We start from the raw sequence: 17,601 nt of genomic DNA on the forward strand, positions 1-17,601 counted from the left end.
GTCGTATTTCAAATAACAACACATTTTTTTATTGCAAACGTTAATGAAAATTATAACAACAACTTAATCATATTAGTTTCAGTCTGATCTTAGTCCTGGAAATTTTGTTGCATGTGTTTACGATGCACATACCGCCACGGCTACTTGTGACGGTGAACCATTGACTAAAATGTAAGCATAATATAAAATTTATAATAATTTTTTTTATAATCTCCACCTTCAGTTTACTAAGAAACCACGTTTTTAAGATATATTACCCTTTTACTACGAAAATATAAGACCTCAAATTTTGGATTTTTAACTACAGACTGATATCGTAGTTTGGGTAAGTCTTACAAAAAGTACCACAAAGTCCGAAATAATAAAGATTTTGATCTACAAATTTGGTAATGTTCTTGAAACATATTCAACATATTGACAAAATTGTATTATAATCGGAGATGGTAGAGTGGGGACCTCTGGACCACTTGGCTTGGAATGACCCTATCACTAAACCACTATATATGCTGTGCGGTTATCTACACAGCATATATGTTGAGATTTAACAAAGAAAGGTGCATGCAAATACTTTTTTTAAAATTACAATTTATTAACTCGCTAATGTTTGGAAAAATTTCAAGACTATTAATATAATTCACACTCCACCTATAAAACACCTGAGCGTATTATAATATGACAGTTTTACAATGTAAAACTTTCATATTATAATACGCTTATGTTATAATACTCGTAGTTTTACAATGAACGCTTTCTTTAAACGCAAGCGTGTAATGAACGAATTTAATTTTGAAGTATATTAAATATATTTCTAAATTTTATTCTTCCAATTCGCCTTCTTAAGTGTATCTTTAGAATATTACCAACAAAAAATGTTTCTTCAAAATATTATCAATAAAAATAAATCTTTTACCTTTAGACCAATGACTCATAAAATTTGATTTTTCGCGATCTATTTTTTAGAAACAAAAAAATATATATATTTTTTTAAAACAAAACTAAACTCCTCACTTGAAAAAACTTTTTTAAGAATTCAAATATGTTTTTATGATTTGTTGTTATGAGCCAGCTGATCGATAAAAAATAATATTGTAATAAAGATATTAACAATCAAACGCATTAGACGTATATATATTTAATAGCAATTTCGCATTTATTTACATTAAAAAGACTTGGTACTTTCAATATTTAAGTCAAATGTTTTTTAATCTTGATATCAACAAGATTTTTTTACAAAAGTGTTTTTACCGAAGGAATTATTTTACATGGTTACCAAGGGATTATTTTACATGGTTACTAACAACTATTAACTTGTCATTTGGAAATTTGAGTAACTTAGTCAACTCGCAAAGTTGCAGCAACATCGCATTCAGTAAAGATTGATTATGTATTCTCTTTTTCTTTATTTTAAACCAAGTGAATTAATCATGTGATTGCTCTTTAATTTTGAAGATAATTCAAATTTCTCTAATTACCGGGTGTCTGGCCTTAGACCTCTAATTGTCGGGTGTCTAGTTTCAAAGCCTATTTTTCCGAATGTCTGTAGTCAACCCCTAAACTCTAAGGGGATTTAATATACACACCAAAGATCACTAAGAGCATCACCTAAAAATACAAATAAATAAGAAAACAAAAAAAAGTTATCATAAAACTAAATTAATGTTTTTACTAAAACATTGACGCAAGGAGACCAAACAAAAAACCCGCAATAACCAAACACAATGAATAAAAAATAACAACAACCAAATATTACAAAAGTTCAATTTAACGCAATTTAAAAAATTAAAAAAACTTACAGGTTCACATATTTATATTGAGCTTGAAACTTTGTATTGCAACATTTCTATCGTATTTTTCCTCTTATTCACGACATTTTGCTCTGACGTTACTTTTAACATCAACTTTCGATGGAGATTTATTGTACTACAACGCACCATTGTTGGGGTCGGAAGATCAGATATTGTGCTCCAAATATCTTCATCAATTGAATACACGTCAACTGTGCTTACAGGAAACTGAACGCTCCAGCCGCCACAAACAAACAAGCGTCTAAAAATATAAAAATATTTTTTTAGACTCATTGCATAAAAATGTTCTAAAAATTAATAACCAACACAAAACAAAAGAAAACTAAATTGAAGCCTAAATAAACAACCCTTCCCGTAAAGTATTTTTGGAACTTTTTTGTTTCCTTAAAATATAGTACAAACCCATTAATTGCAGATGCACCACCGTAATGACGTGGTTTTGGCAGAGGAGCAACACTTAACCATTTCATTTGATCCAAGTCTAAAACTTCAACAGATTTATGAAAATGGTCGTCATAATAACCTCCAATGACGTAGATCTTTGCGTCATAATAAGCGCACATTGCATTTTGTCGTTTCTCCTGCAATTGAGGTATCTCTAGTCAAAAAAACAATTTTGTGATAATATCGCTAGCCATCGAACGCATTATAAAAAACAAAGCAGTTAAAAAAAAAGACGCAAAAAAGTTGAAAAGTAATTATTGATAGTCTTTTTACTTTCATCGTTCCATAATTTTGTTTCTGGATCATAAAAGTCTGTTGAAGTCAAATAACGAGACCCATCGTAACCCCCAATTGAGTACAAGCATTCCCCATCAGACACATCACAAGCTCCATCACGAGGGCTATTCATATCTGAAATATTTGTCCATGTGTCTGTCTTAATATCGTAAACTTCAACTTTTCTATAATAAAATTATATATATACATATATATACATATATATATATATATATATATATATATATATATATATATATATATATATATATATATATATATATATATATATATATATATATATATATATATATATATATATATATATATATATATATATGTATATATATATATATATGTATATATATATGTATATATACATATATATATATATATATATATATATATATATATATATATATATATATATATATATATATATATACATATATATGAAATAACCAAAAACCTCAACTTTAGATATGAACAAAAACTTGCGCAACCGATAATAAGGTGTGTTTTTATCAGTTTTGTAAAATTTTATTTTTTAGGATTGCCATTGTTTTTTCGCTTTCGCAATACGTTATTCTAAAAGGGGAAAAAAATGATACAAGATGACACTAGCACAATTGTTTCAGACAAGTTTTTCGTCTCATTTTTTTTTCCCAAGACCCTTCACATATATGTATATATACAAACTTTAAGATAATAAAATATTTTCAAAAATGAAAATAAATTTTTGAGATAAATAAAATTCAAGTAAGTATCTAAAATTGCGAAGGTGGTATAATTACCTTAGTGGTAAATTCCCATCATATCCTCCAATCGCATATAACTTTCCACGTAGTTCTACGAGACCAAAATTGCTTCGAGGTGTGTTCAAGTCTGAGATAGCAGACCAAGTGCAACTCTCAATGCTGAAACATTCTCCAGATGATTTACGCTTCCATTCCGAACTACCACCAACCACATAAATGCTTGAGCCTAACACAGATAAACCTGGGCAATGACGTGGGGTACATTTTCCTAGCTCAGTCCAATGGTCAATTTCAAAATTATATATGTTCAAAGTAGGCCCACCTAAAGCAACAATGCTTGTTACAAATTGTTCACATTTTCGTGCTGACATCCAAGATTCTGGAAACACTCCAACAATGTTTTCAGGAAAGCAGTCATCATTGAAACTACGACTTAATGTCAATTCAATTGCAGAATCAAGCAAAGAAAATATATTTGAGTTATCGACACTAATACTCTCTTTACATTTTTTCAACAATTCTATGCTGACAAAAGGCAAATGGATGACTTTTAAAATGTTTTTGAAATCATCAGATCGTTGATGTGAATCATAATTAAACCAAGTTAAAGCAGCAGTAAATACAGTGTCTTCATTCGGTACCGAAATTTCTTCACATGAAAGTATATCTATAAGAGTACTAGCATCAAGAAGCTGAAAATCAGGATGAGAGCATAATTCTGAAAAGTGAGATGTAATTAGTTCAAAAGTTTTGGTCTGTAAAGTTGACAGTGAAAATTGCTTACTAAGACTAAATATTCTGAGACAGTTTTCTTCATCAATGCGATCACGGAGAAACTTTCCGCATCGTTCTTTCAAGCTCTCCAAAAGCATAAGGGCAGAAGCTTCTAAAATGTCCTGGACATTTTCTTCTGATATTTCTATACTACCACAATAAATGTATGACAAAATATATTCCATTGTATTTGCTGATACTCCGTGAATACGAATATGTTTTTCATTAGCTGCCAATGATCCACTAAACATTGAAAAAAAGTAATCACCGCTTGTAGCAAGAATAATCCTGTGAGCTGGAAACATTTGATCATCAACTTCAAGTACAACATCTGTTAAAATATTTTGTTTTCGAAGATGATTGGTTCTTTGGGAAAGTTTCTTGCTAAAAGAATCGTCATAAAACAACTCATCCGTTGTTTCAACAACCGCAAGTTTTGTGCGAATTCTCCTCATTTCCTATTTCCAATCTCTAAATAAGAAAATTTTTGTTTTATGTCCTAAAATTTTACAGCTAGTTTGAATATTCAGCCAAAAATTGTTTTCCTGGCAACCTATTTAAGCAACTTTACCCATAAATAATTTGTAACAGATATTGTTGCCAATCTTATATAAGTTAAATTCCTACACTGAAATTTTTTTTTTAGTTTTGAAATTAAAAACAGGAGAAGAAGGAGGATGGAGGGTGGGGAAAGGGGTTTTTATAAGTTCGATGTGGGTGAGAAAATTTTCAGAAAATCAATAAACATCCCCTTCTGTGTATTAAGCACCTGAGAGTAGGAAAAAGCTGTGAAATTATTTTGCTCTTGAATTAAACATTTTTTTATTGATTACTGACGTTGTACCATTTTAATTTTTCCTGTCACTATAAATAATTTTGTGCTATGCACATATTAAGATGAAAAATCTGAAGGAAAAAAACTCTCATATTCACCTAACAACACATTAAATAAAAATTTATTAACTAAACGATTTAATTTTTTATTTTAAATTAAATTATTTTTCTTAATGGAATTTTCTTATTTATTCTAAGTATATAAGTAGTTAGTTGGGTAATGGGTTGGGTTAGTTTAAATTAGTTGGGTAATGAGGGTTAAAATGAGTCTCTTAAGCACCAACTTATCTAATAGAGCCCATGTGACTTATCTAGTACAACCCATATAACTTTTCTAATACAGCCCATGTTACTTATCTAATACAACCTTTTATTTTTATGATTTATCAGATGCTAAAAAAAATTAATTTTGTGAAAGGTGATATTGTTATTATCTATTTATTCATGCCATAAACAAATGCCACGAACCAACATAAATCAATACAATAAATAAACCTATCAGATGACTTGAAAAAAAACATATTAGATAAATATATCTAAGTAAACAATATGTAAAACGTAATACTACATTGGATAACAACTAAACATAGCAAACATTACATATTTACACATAACATAAATATATAATATCTGTTATACTTATTTGTTATGTTAATGTAATACATTAAATAAACATATTAGATATTGGCAAAATAAATAAATACAAAAATTTCATTTTGGGATTGATATTGCCCAATTTCAAGGCAATTTAGTTAAAGAAATAAAATATGAATGTATGATAATGATAGAATAATGCTTTAAAACTAAGAAAAATTATAATAGCAATGCTTCAAAATTAGTAACTGCTAGACAGCCAAATTAAATTATGCTAAATGAATTATTTATTTAATAAACTATTTAATGATTTTGACTTATAAGCATGAAATAATTGTTCTTCTCTTTATCTTTTTTATTTCCATTGATTTAAGAACATTTTCTTAATACTGAATGGTCTTAGAAAAACGCTTTTAAAAATTTTCAGAACAATAAATAATGCGGCTGGGATTGTGTTACAATTTTACCCAGCATTACACTTAGTGTGTTTAAAATCTTTTTTTAGATTACCAAAACCCAACAAGCATTTTTGATGCACAAGACTAGATTTACCAATATTTTCTTTATTATGTTCCTTTTTTGTAATTGATCTTTATTTGAATTTTCAAAAAATTAAAATAATTTGCAGTTTAAACATAACAAAATAAAATAATTTCAAGCCTTTAGACAACATTAATTTAATTTTGACATTAAGTGCTAAAGTTTTTAAATTAGTTTTTTTGTTATTGTAGTTAATGTCTGCTGTGTGTGTAGAGCGGAAATTGAAAAACTATTGTTAGCTCTTCTGCTTGTTATTTAAGATTAGTTGTTATCGAAGATTTTTGTTTGTGTTTAAAAAAAAAGAATTCTAATCTGATACAATTACAATTACATTTAGTGATACTATTATTTATACACATATATTTTAGGTGATATTATTATTACTTTTAATGTTTAGTGTCACTCTTTTGATCAAACTACTGGTTGAGTAACACCCTCATTAACAGTCATTTCCTAAGACACTAAAAGTTTCCCTCTATAGTTTTACGTGGAAAGGTGAAAAACTAATAATTTTTGGAGCTCCAAAAAATCTTTCATGCAACTATGATTTACCTACAAAATCATAGCTGTATGAAAAATATCCACAATAACACATTGTATCCTAGCCAATATCGTCTTTTCACAAAATCGTGTTTGCTTTCATTTTAATAAGCGCAGCCTCGTTTTCACTAATTTTTTATAAAAAGTCGATGATTGTAATTTATTTAAAAATAACTCGAGTCTTACGTCGATGTAAAATTGGAGGTGCGCCAAAAGGTGCGTTTTATTTTAAAACATAGGGTGACAATTATCACTGTTTTTTACGTAGAAGAGCGAGACGCAAAACGTAACTAAAATTAAAATTTTTATCGCGTTCTCCTACGTTAAAACTGACACATTCTAATACTTTTATATAAAAATTCAATAAAAATGTCAACATCGACTCAACGTGTAATAAAACAAAAAACACCTTATAAAAAGACTTTAAATAGCTTCAATTTCATAGAGCAATTTGTAACACATTTTATAAATGTTTAATAATTCTAATGTAATTAATTTTTGTAAATGCATCGATTTCGGTGTTAAATCACAATTTTCATTTTTCGAATATAACCAACAAGATATTTCAAAAACACACGAAGTTAAACTAAATTTGAATAAATATAGAAATATTTTTATGCTACTTATGATTATTTTCATGAAACAAAAGTTTGGAAAAGCAGAAAAATAACGTCGACAACTTAAAATATCAACTAGAAAAACTATAAAATACTTTCACTGAACTTAAACATCAAAAAATTAGAGAACATTATTATATTGATAACATAAAATAAATAAAATGATAAATTGATTAAAACCTATCATTAGGTTTTAATATTTTCTTACTTAAAGCATCGTGTTATGTGCTCCCTCATATCGTTACGCTGTCTTTCAGTATATAGTTTGAAATGATTAAATTTTGTGACGATCTCTTGTTGATGTTTTCACTTATCTCTGTATTTTAGTAGCTCCAATTTATCTCCGCGTGAACATCTGAAGCAGAGTATTTATTTATTTGGAAATTAATTTTATCATTTATCTTATTGATATGTACTGTGAAAGTACTTGCTCGAAAAAAAACTTAGTAATAAATTTAGCAAAATTTGTAATTAAATTTCGAAAACGTCACTACCAAAGTTTAGGTAATTAGCTTATTCGCTTAGCTAAAACCGTTGCGGTGAATTGTTTGAGGCTATTTTTATAAATTTGGTTTTCTTTATTTTTGTTTGGATTGCACTCTATTATTCAAACTTTATAAACCGTTAAAATCGGTTATTATTGTTGAATTTCATTGAACGGGAGATGTTCGTTTTAATTAAGCCTTTAATTAAAACATTTAATTAAAACCTTTAATAAAAACCTTTAATTAAAACATCGTTTTAATTAATCTCAAAATATAACTGGATAGCGTATGCGGCAAAATTTTTGAAGCCAGTTTTGGCCTCCCAAGATGGCGACGGTTTCGGTTGATTACAAATGAAGAAATTTTTGTTACGAACTTATATGTCATTTACATATATAAATATTATGAAATGTACATGTCTCAAATATAATTTTTGGTTTTATATAACAATAATTAAAAAAAAAAAGGCAATATTACATATTTACGCAAATATCTCTATTGTTTAACAAAATATATTCTAAACAATAAGTTTGTATAATTATTATTATTAAAAAAATAAGATATTATAATAATATCTTGCTTTTTTAAAGATAAATAAATGTTATTAAATAAGGTAAAAATTTTTAGTTTTTTTTAATTAAGAATTAGTTTATTTAACATTAGTAAGAACAAATAAGGAACTAGTAGTTATACAAGTTAACAATTTCCAAACAACTTTCGAATAATTATTTTAAGTCTGAAAAACTGAAATAATTTTATTCATATTTTGTTTATTTTTCATTTAACTACTTTCTTTTAATTTTAGTTTTACTATAAATTATTTGTTTAATATTGTTTATAATACAATTTATGCACCTTTTAGTTCTTAACTACCCAATGCTGTGTGCTAGAAGGTTAATAACATAACTGCATGGTAGGCAGCTAAATATCTTTTTAAAATAAGCTATTTTAAAATTAGTTTTTCAAATAGATATCACAAATTTACAAATGCTGCATGAACTATTAGCTGAGCACTGTGAGTACACACAACTCAGGGGTTCCTTCTAGAATTTTTTAATTTAGTTATTTGTGTCTTATATTATTATATATATATATATATATATATATATATATATATATATATATATATATATATATATATATATATATATTTATTTATTTTTCTAGTTAATTTGAAGCCAAACTGCCAAATGAGCCAAAAAACAAGAAAAATATATTGTTATCACTTATAGTTGAGTCAAACATGAGGAGCTAGATCAATTATTATTTTCAAGAAATCGACTGATCTCAAAGCAGCACTTGCTAATGCATTTAGAATTCCAATTTCATTTGGAAAGAGGCAATCTATTAAAACAACCAATTAATTTGGAAACACCTTTCTGTTTCTTTGCATATAACACCTATGGTTGGTTTAATCAAACCTCCTATGTCTTTGAATTTTAAAAAGCTATTTTGTTTTAAATGAAAAGGGAGTACTAGTGCATTCTGACATTTAATGAGGATATTATCCAGCAATATATGGGATCAAAGTTTTTTTGTATTCAAATAGATTGTTGCAGTTTGGAATATCTGCATTATCGTGATCACTAACTGTTGGTTCTCTCTCCAACAAATCATATTTTCTTATTAATTCAATTTCAGTAAAAGATATTTTAGAACTAAAATCACCAAAAGAATTATCTAAAACATATATATGAGTTTTATCTCTGATGCTGCAGTTTTCATTTGAAAATTAAACGGTACTTTGCGTAAAAAGTTATTTATATGTGAATTGTTGGCAATTGATATTGCTGTTAAACATTTCTGCAGATCTCACAGCACCAAAAAAGAGCTCTAGATGGTTTTGACTGAGCTTATATGATAATAAATAATATAATGGTGAACCTTCTTTTTCAACCCAGTCAAGAAATACCTTTAGCAGATTTAATTGCTGCCAAATATCCAATGAAATGTTTTTCGATTATACAAGATCAATGTTTTTCGATTATACAAGATCATTTGTGTAGCAGTAATCTCTTTAAGACTAATGATATTCTTTAGCAAATCATTTTCTTGAATTTAATGTCATATAATCAATCTATTATGCAAATAAACTCAACAACATATTTATAAAATTATTTAACAGCTATTTACAGTTCATTAATATAAAAAAGTCAGCAAGCTGTAATATATAACCATAATACTTAACAGCAGGCAAGCAGGATATGTAATTAAAGTTAAGGAGATATTTCAAAGAGAAGGAAATGTTTTGAACATTTCTATATAAAGATATAAATAAATTTTTTTCAAACAAATGTATTTTTATATACATTTGTTTCTTCAATTGTATTGAGTGATTATCCTTCAAACTATAAGAAACTATTATTTACTTTTTATTTGTTTTAAAAGTTGTTATAATTAACTATAATTCAGACCTGGTTTTTTTTTACCAGTATAAGTGACACTTAATATTATTTTATTCAAATAGGTTATGCAATAATAGAATTCAAGTATAATAAAATTCTAGAAGGAACCCCTAAGTTTTTGTATACTCACAGCACTCAGTTAACAATTCATGTAGAATTTGTACAAAATGGCATCTTGCTACAAAAAATAGAGAATATAGAGGGTAGAAATGATTGCCGTTTATCATACTGTTATGTTATTAACCATCAAGCATACATCATTGGGAACTAAAAACTATAAGACTTATAGTTTTTAGTTCCCAATACTTATACATAAGACTTAACTAAATTTGTAAATGCCATTTAATAATAAATTCAATTATACAAAAAAATAATTTCTTTTTTTCTCTAATATTTATAAAATTCATTTGTTTTCTTTTATTTTTAACAAATTTATAAGCTTATTTAATTATTTGTTTTTGTAATTTGATATAGCCATTTAAAATGTATATCGGTTTCACCGCTAGGAACTAAAATCGCCGCCATCTTGGGAGGCCAATTTTAGCTTCAACTTTTTTCGGAAAAAACAATAGAACCAGCTATCCAGTTATATTTTGAGATCAGTGAATTAAGCCGATTCTTGATTATCCGTCTAGCAAAAATAAACTTTTGATTAAGGAACAAATTATTTTGACTCGTTGATAAAACGAAACTTTTTTTTTACCTTTTTTTAGCAAATCAAAAAAACAAAAGAAAAAGAAAACATTAAAAGGTATTGTAATAGAAAGCAATAAAAACTAATTGCACTCATGATATACCTAACAAAAAACGAAGAAAATAATTTTCTTAAAAAACTCAGCCATGCTTTAGCTAACAGTTTATTTAGTTAAAATATGTAGCTAAAATCAAAATATGGAACTGCATTCAGAGGCGATTTTACGGAGGGTAAAAAACCGACTGTAACTTGAAAATCACTCTTCTTTGAGGGGGGGGGGGCAAGGAGGATGGGGGTAACACCTCCCCCCCCCCCCCCCTCCTCAAGGTGATTTTCAAGTTTTAGTCAGTTTTTTAACGAACTTAGTTGGGTATTTGACACAATTCAGTCGGGTAAATTTTAGTTTTGAGGACCTTTTTTTTTGTTGTTGTTTTAAGAAGCCAGTCAGTATTTTTTAAGGATTCATCCCCCCTCCCCTCTCATTTTATTCGTAAAGTCGCCTCTGACTGTTTAAAGATAATTTATTAAATTGCATATAAAATTGGTAAAAATTAATAATACGAAACACTTTATATTAGCTTTTAAACCTTTTTTTTTAAAACAAAATTGTAATTTTTTTGTTTTTAATTCAACTGAAATAATAACAACAATGTTTATTAAATTGGAAATTATTAAATCCAAATATTAGTATTCCCAGCCGACGCATCTAGTTTCACTTTCGTAATTAAAATTCGTATAGTCACTTGTTCGTCACGATTTAGACATGAAACCAAAACATGTTGATTTCAGGGGAGTTTTACTCGAGTTCAACACGTGTTTTATGAGGTTTTAAAGTCAAATTTAAATATCGCGTCCTTTTATTACTGATTTCACATTCGTTATGGAAACTTAGTATATATTAAACGACGTTTTTGTGACGTTAAAACCATTAATTAAAACTTAATATCCTAATTGAACGTGAACCTAATTGAAACACCAGAAGTCATTTTTATACAAATGTAAGCCATGGATGATATCGTGTTATCTGAAGATACATGTTTCTTTGAGAAATCACATTAATCAGACCTTTCGTCATCGCCTTATAAAGTGTTGACTGAAAGGTCTGACATGTATGTAACTTGTATCTACATTCATATAAAATGATTCTGTGCTTCATTTCTGTCCAAAAATGACATATGGTGTTTCTGAAATTACCAATTGGTGTTTCAGTAGATACTAAAGTTAATCGGGCGGGTGAATAAAAAAAATTGATCATATTTAGCGTTTTTGGAGTAATTACTCAGTTTTCCGTGAATAAAAATTTGAGGAAGATTCCTTAGGTTTTTATTCATGTAAAGCTGACCAGTTACTGAGTAAAAACAATTGCCTTTTTTTATTCACCCGGCTTATTTTCACTTAACTCTAATCTTGAAACGTATTAGGAGTTTTTAAAAACACAGCAGAAACCACGCGTTTTTGCTGTGTGTTTAAAAGACCATCTTTTTACGGATTTGTAGCAACTTGGTTATTTCAACATTATTTTTCAAAATTCAATATCTGTTACAAATTATTTACTCATAAATAATTTGTAACAGATATTGTCGCCAATCTTATATAAGTTAAATTTCTACAGCGCTTAGCACTTGGCACATTTCATGTCGAAAAAGATTTTTATTTGCGAATTCATTTGGAGATTTCAATTTTAAATAAAAGTAAATAAAAAATTATTTTCTCAGCTTTCATACTAATTGGCTCTTATATTTTTTAAATAAAATAGAAAAGTTAAATAAAATGTGCAAACAAAATTGTCTAATATAAAAATAACTACTGAGACTATTAACAATAGGTAAATTTTAGTCTATATTAGCAATAAAAATAGAAATTCATGTTTTAATTATATATAAAAGATAGATATAAATAATTTTATTATTATCAGTTAGTTTATATTTTCTAAATTTTTATAGTCGACTTACACTGAAAGTTTTTTTTTTAGTTTTGAAATTAAAACCAGGAGAAGAGAGAGGATGGAGGGTGAGGAAAGGGGTTTTTATAAGTTCGATATGGGTGAGAAAATTTTCAAAAATTCGATAAACATCCCCTTCTATGTATTAAGCACCTGAGAGTAGGAAAAAGGTTTGAAATTATTTTGCTCTTGAATTACACATTTTTTTATTGATTACCGACGTTGTACCAACTTTTTACGGATTTGTAGTAACTTGGTTATATCAACATTATTTTTCAAAATTCATAATTTAAATTTTAATTTTTAAATGTAACGATAAATTGTTGATGCTTTGGAATAAAATAAATTCTAGAATTAATTTGAAAGATGCATCCTAAACATATTTCTCTATATTACCTGAATTTATACAGAAATATCTCTCTTATTATCAGAATTATCTCTCTTAGATCTATGATAACAGTTTGATGTTAATGTAAAAGTTATGTAAATAAACAGGTTGTTAAAAGTGTCGAGTGAATAACTAGACGCTGCGTACCAGAAATTTTGCTGATAGCGATTACTGAGATTAAACAAGACAAAAAATACGAAAAACTTACATAAACTACGCGAGTAGATTGAAACTAACGCACTCTTGCCAGTGTTTTTAAAACCGCCCTTTTAAACAAACATAGAATATCAAAAGTGTTTTAAACTGATTAAAACAAAGTTTTAATATTATTAATTAGAAACGAAATGCAAATTATTAAAAAAAAAATCAATTAAAATTTAATAAAATTATGGTAACAGTTTTTTTACTTCCGCCTCGCTACATGCGCTGTTTGTTATAAAATAAACTGTACTGTGTTATAATAGTTATAAAATAAACAATATTTGAACCAATAAATTTGCTCAAACCATTTTTTATTCAAATCATTTTAATTCCATTTAAATAATTCAGGCAGCTCTCTAGCATATTCGTTTAACTGCAAATACGTGCCCGTACTTGCAATAATAAATATATTAATACATAAATATATTAAGTATACTATGTATAATATAAGTATATTAAGTAGGGTAGAGCGGGGCAAGTTGAGCATTGTTAAAATATCTAGTTGGGCAGTTAAAATATCTCAAAAACATGACACATGACAAAACATCTAATAGATGAAAGTTGGGGAATTAGAATGTTAACACAATGCGCAACAAAAGATTGTTAAAAAGCTATTGAGTAAGATACACGGGCACTTTTTCTATTTTGGACCAAAAAAGTAAAAAATATTTTTTTGCTAATTTGCTCAAATAATTTTATTCACGTAAAGCTGACCAATTACTGAGAAAAAGCAATTACTTTTTCTTATTCATTCAGCCTATTATAACTAAATGTAAAATATAAATATAAATTTTATGATGGTGAATAAACTTTTTGCTGCCAGAACATAATAAAAAAAGCTTTTGGCAAAATAATACAAAAATTAACCCAAACATTAAACTAAAAAAATATGAAAAGTTAATCTTATGCAGTATTTATAAATAAAACGATTCTCGTTATTATAAATAGTTTAAGTTAATTCTACAAACAATATTATAACGCATTAGTCGCAATACAATTTTAATAGGTTATTTTTGTTTTTAATTGATTGGACGAGGTCTAATCAATTAGTGGTCTAAGTATGTTTATACTTTACAATATCTAGCATAAGCCAATACTAGTATTTAAATCAACTTGGCATATTTGTGGCTTTTAAAATTAATTATCAAGTCTGGTCCTTTTTAAAACTTTAATGAGTTTCTTAAAAAAGTATTAAGAATAGTTCAAAATTTTTTTAGCTAAATTTAAATAGAAATTTATTTTAAATAGAATTCACAATACAGTAAAAACACGTACATAGTTTGCGTTCAATTAGTTAACATTACATATAATATGTAAATGTTTATATTATTTTAGAGAATCAATAATAGATACCTAGCAGTAGCGGATCCAGACTGTAGCAAGTGTAGCAATTGCTACAATTTTTTTTTCTTTTTTTAACATACTTTGCTTTTTCATGCAAAAGAGAAAAAGTAATTTAAATAAGATATGGAGATTACAAATAGTCAAAATGCGGCTCTTCAGAAATTTATTCAAAACCGTAGTTAAGCCAAGTTAAGCCAAGTTGACTATGTTACGAAAATATTTCATTCGGAAAAATGAAATGCTTCACTGAAAAAGCCATGTTTTTAACGGGTTTTGTCTCACATACCCATAAAATTTTGAAAGAATGTCAAACATTTCGCAGCGTATCAAATTAAATTGAACTGGGAGTTAAAAAAAATGGCAAATCGACTGTGGCAGCTGTAGCAAAAGTCAATTTGTCGTATTTTGAAACAACTCTATACATACCCCCGATAATTTATCATATATTTAGGCTATTTAACTGCAATCTTTTTATTAACAAGGAGTTACGTAGTGACTAAAAGTCATCAAGCGAGAACCTGTAGCAAAAAAAAAAAAAAGTGTAGCTAAGACAGAAATTCTGTAAAATATCAATTCTCCGTTTATAAAACTTTTTTTAATGAAGTGGATAGTAATCATTAAATGAAAAGGTTTTTAGTCTATTATGAAAATGGTGAAGTTTGTTTATGTTTATTAAAAATGATGAAATATGTTTATTGCTGTTCTACGAGCGATTTATCATTGAAGAAGTCAAACGATTTAAAAACGTTTTAAAAATTTTATAGATTTCCCAGAGACAAAGAGTAGAAAACACGTTGGATAGAATGTTTACCTAATGCGAGTTTTAAAACACTTTATTATATGATCTGATTGCCATCAAAACTTCAAAAAGGTTAAACTAAAATAACTTATTGCACGGTTTTCCTCTTAGATAGATTTTTAGTTTGTTCTAAAATTGCAATGAACTTTCTACTACCTTTTTATAATTTGGAAATTTCTACTAAGAACTATTATTCTCTGTGACAAGGTGTATGTTACAAAAATGTTATTGTATCAGGAAGTTGCTGTTTTTGGAAAACAAATGGTATAAATTCTCTTTCGGAAAGCGTTTAACATGTTATGATAACTTGTAATACAAATTATATGTTTGATGGCCCTAAATACTTTTTGAAAATGTTGTGAAAACCTGTAAACAAATAAATTCCTCATTTTTATGTGATCAAATTCATTTAACTTTAGAATCAGTAAGATAGTCAAATAGAAAAGCAAAGGCAGTTATATGTGATAAAGATATAACTCTAACATTTTATGAAAAACCTTGGTTAACTACAGATAGAACTCTTTTGTTGTTTGACTTTTGTCCACGTTATCTAAAAGATACAAAATAATGGACTCAGAAAGCAAAACGTTTTTTTCTGATAATACTTACAATGTTCTTCTTAATCACCCTGAAACTTCTACTATCCCAAACTTTAACAAGACTGGTGATTTTATTAAACTTACTGTCATATAATGGAAAACTTTTAATCTAAATAGTGTGGGCATATATTTTAGGTTTAATAATGATCAAAAAGCTTCCTCAGAGATCTAAATGATGAGCAAAGAAAGGTTGTTTTGGATTTTTGCAATACAGCATTATGCATGAAAAAAATCAGAAAATAGGCATAAAATATTAACACTTGTCACAAGACATTTCACAAATTGTACACGTGAAGAAATAGTCTAGCTGATTAAAACGCTATTAAAAGAAACACTTTGGTTACAAGTATATTATGTTAAGAAAATTTGTTTCAGAACTACTTGAAACAGAATTTAGCAATTTAAGAAAAGTATCTTTAGACTTTTTAGGTGTTTTTTGAAACCAAAAAAGTCTCTTGTTTACATTAAAATGTATTTTAAAATTATGATTTGCTTAACGAATATGAAATTTAGGCCAGTATTTTATTTTTCTAAACTTTGGTTATTATCCAAAATCATTTGAAATAGGTGGATTAAAAAGTCCTTTTGACAATACTGTTCAATGGCTTTTCTTCAATTTGATTAAAGATAAAGTTTGTTTGACTTCCATATTCAATACTTTTATGCTTTATTGCATTACTTAATTGAAATTGAGTATTATCATCACAATATACTTTTCTATATTAATTTATAAAAAACCACTAAAAACTTTCTACACCAAAATCAAATAAAGAACTATGTTGTTTTAAACAAAGAACGACCATATTAAGTTTGTCTCATTAGGTTGACATTTATTCATTGACACTTTTGTTTTTAGTATTTGCTGAGATTAGTTAATTGTATCGTTATTAATTGTAATATGTATTAAGTTTGCTGTTTTTAAATTTTAAAAGCATTCCTTATTTATTTAAAGCAATATATTTTTATTGAAAAGTTTAGTTACTTAGGTTCTATTTTTTATTTGATTTGAAACCTGTTTCTTTTTTTCATTATTTGACAAAAGAGTTTATTGTAATGAAGAAATGAAGTTTATATTTAAAAATATGAAATTATTTAAAAACTATTTTTATAAATTTATATAAATCGTTACAGTATTTTAATTTTCAGATATTTTATAAAGTAAGCCATTAAATAAAGCATAATGTGTTTTAAAACAAGTTTTAATTAAATAAAAAAATTGAATTTTAAACAAATTTAGATTAAATTTGTCGTTTTCATTTTCAAATATCAATCTCCAATTTTTTTGCAGACCAAAATATGTTAACAAGCACAAATATTTTGTTGATTTAAATATAAAGATAAATTTATATGATAATATTTTATGTATTATTTGACATAAATACATTGACTGGCAATAGGAATACTAAGGACTAAATGTAAATATATCGACTGAGGATTAGGGTTCGGTCAGGGTTTTAGTCATGATTAAAAATCATAAAAGACAAGTAAACTATCATTTCGTTAAAAAGTATTCAGTTTAACTAGATAGATTTAATGTCGCATAAATCAAGTAATGTTCTTCC

At 27.0% G+C, this 17,601-nt stretch overlaps 1 protein-coding gene across 5 annotated transcripts; it reads right to left on the minus strand.

The window, feature by feature from the left end:
* Positions 1–1,112: 1,112 nt before the first annotated feature.
* Positions 1,113–13,441, minus strand: LOC100211569 (kelch-like protein 12). 5 transcript variants are annotated; one of them, XM_065818969.1, is made up of 6 exons: positions 13,305–13,441; positions 3,320–4,528; positions 2,523–2,710; positions 2,208–2,403; positions 1,794–2,046; positions 1,113–1,602 (listed from the first exon to the last, which is right to left on the minus strand). In XM_065818969.1, exons 2-5 carry the CDS (start codon positions 4,510–4,512, stop codon positions 1,806–1,808), a joined length of 1,818 nt encoding a protein of 605 aa, XP_065675041.1. In that variant the 5' UTR covers positions 4,513–4,528; positions 13,305–13,441; the 3' UTR covers positions 1,113–1,602; positions 1,794–1,805. The 5 variants fall into 5 exon arrangements, with proteins under 5 accessions (XP_065675041.1, XP_065675040.1, XP_065675044.1 ...); XM_065818968.1 differs by lacking the exon at positions 13,305–13,441 and adding an exon at positions 7,391–7,735; XM_065818972.1 differs by lacking the exon at positions 13,305–13,441 and adding an exon at positions 6,582–6,722.
* Positions 13,442–17,601: the final 4,160 nt, after the last annotated feature.

Source organism: Hydra vulgaris, chromosome 15 (assembly GCF_038396675.1).
Source record: "Hydra vulgaris chromosome 15, alternate assembly HydraT2T_AEP".
Taxonomy (NCBI): Eukaryota; Metazoa; Cnidaria; class Hydrozoa; order Anthoathecata; family Hydridae; genus Hydra; species Hydra vulgaris.

What these genes read in the sequence shown, in the direction of transcription:
- LOC100211569 (XM_065818969.1), bottom strand. Translation starts at nt 4,512, where the DNA reads ATGAGGAGAATTCGCACAAAACTTGCGGTTGTTGAAACAACGGATGAG. An exon ending in GATGGGAATTTACCACTAAG is followed by an intron (nt 2,711 to 3,319) that starts GTAATTATACCA and finishes ATTTTATTATAG; the next exon opens with AAAAGTTGAAGTTTACGATA. An exon ending in AAAATTATGGAACGATGAAA is followed by an intron (nt 2,404 to 2,522) that starts GTAAAAAGACTA and finishes TTTTTTGACTAG; the next exon opens with AGATACCTCAATTGCAGGAG.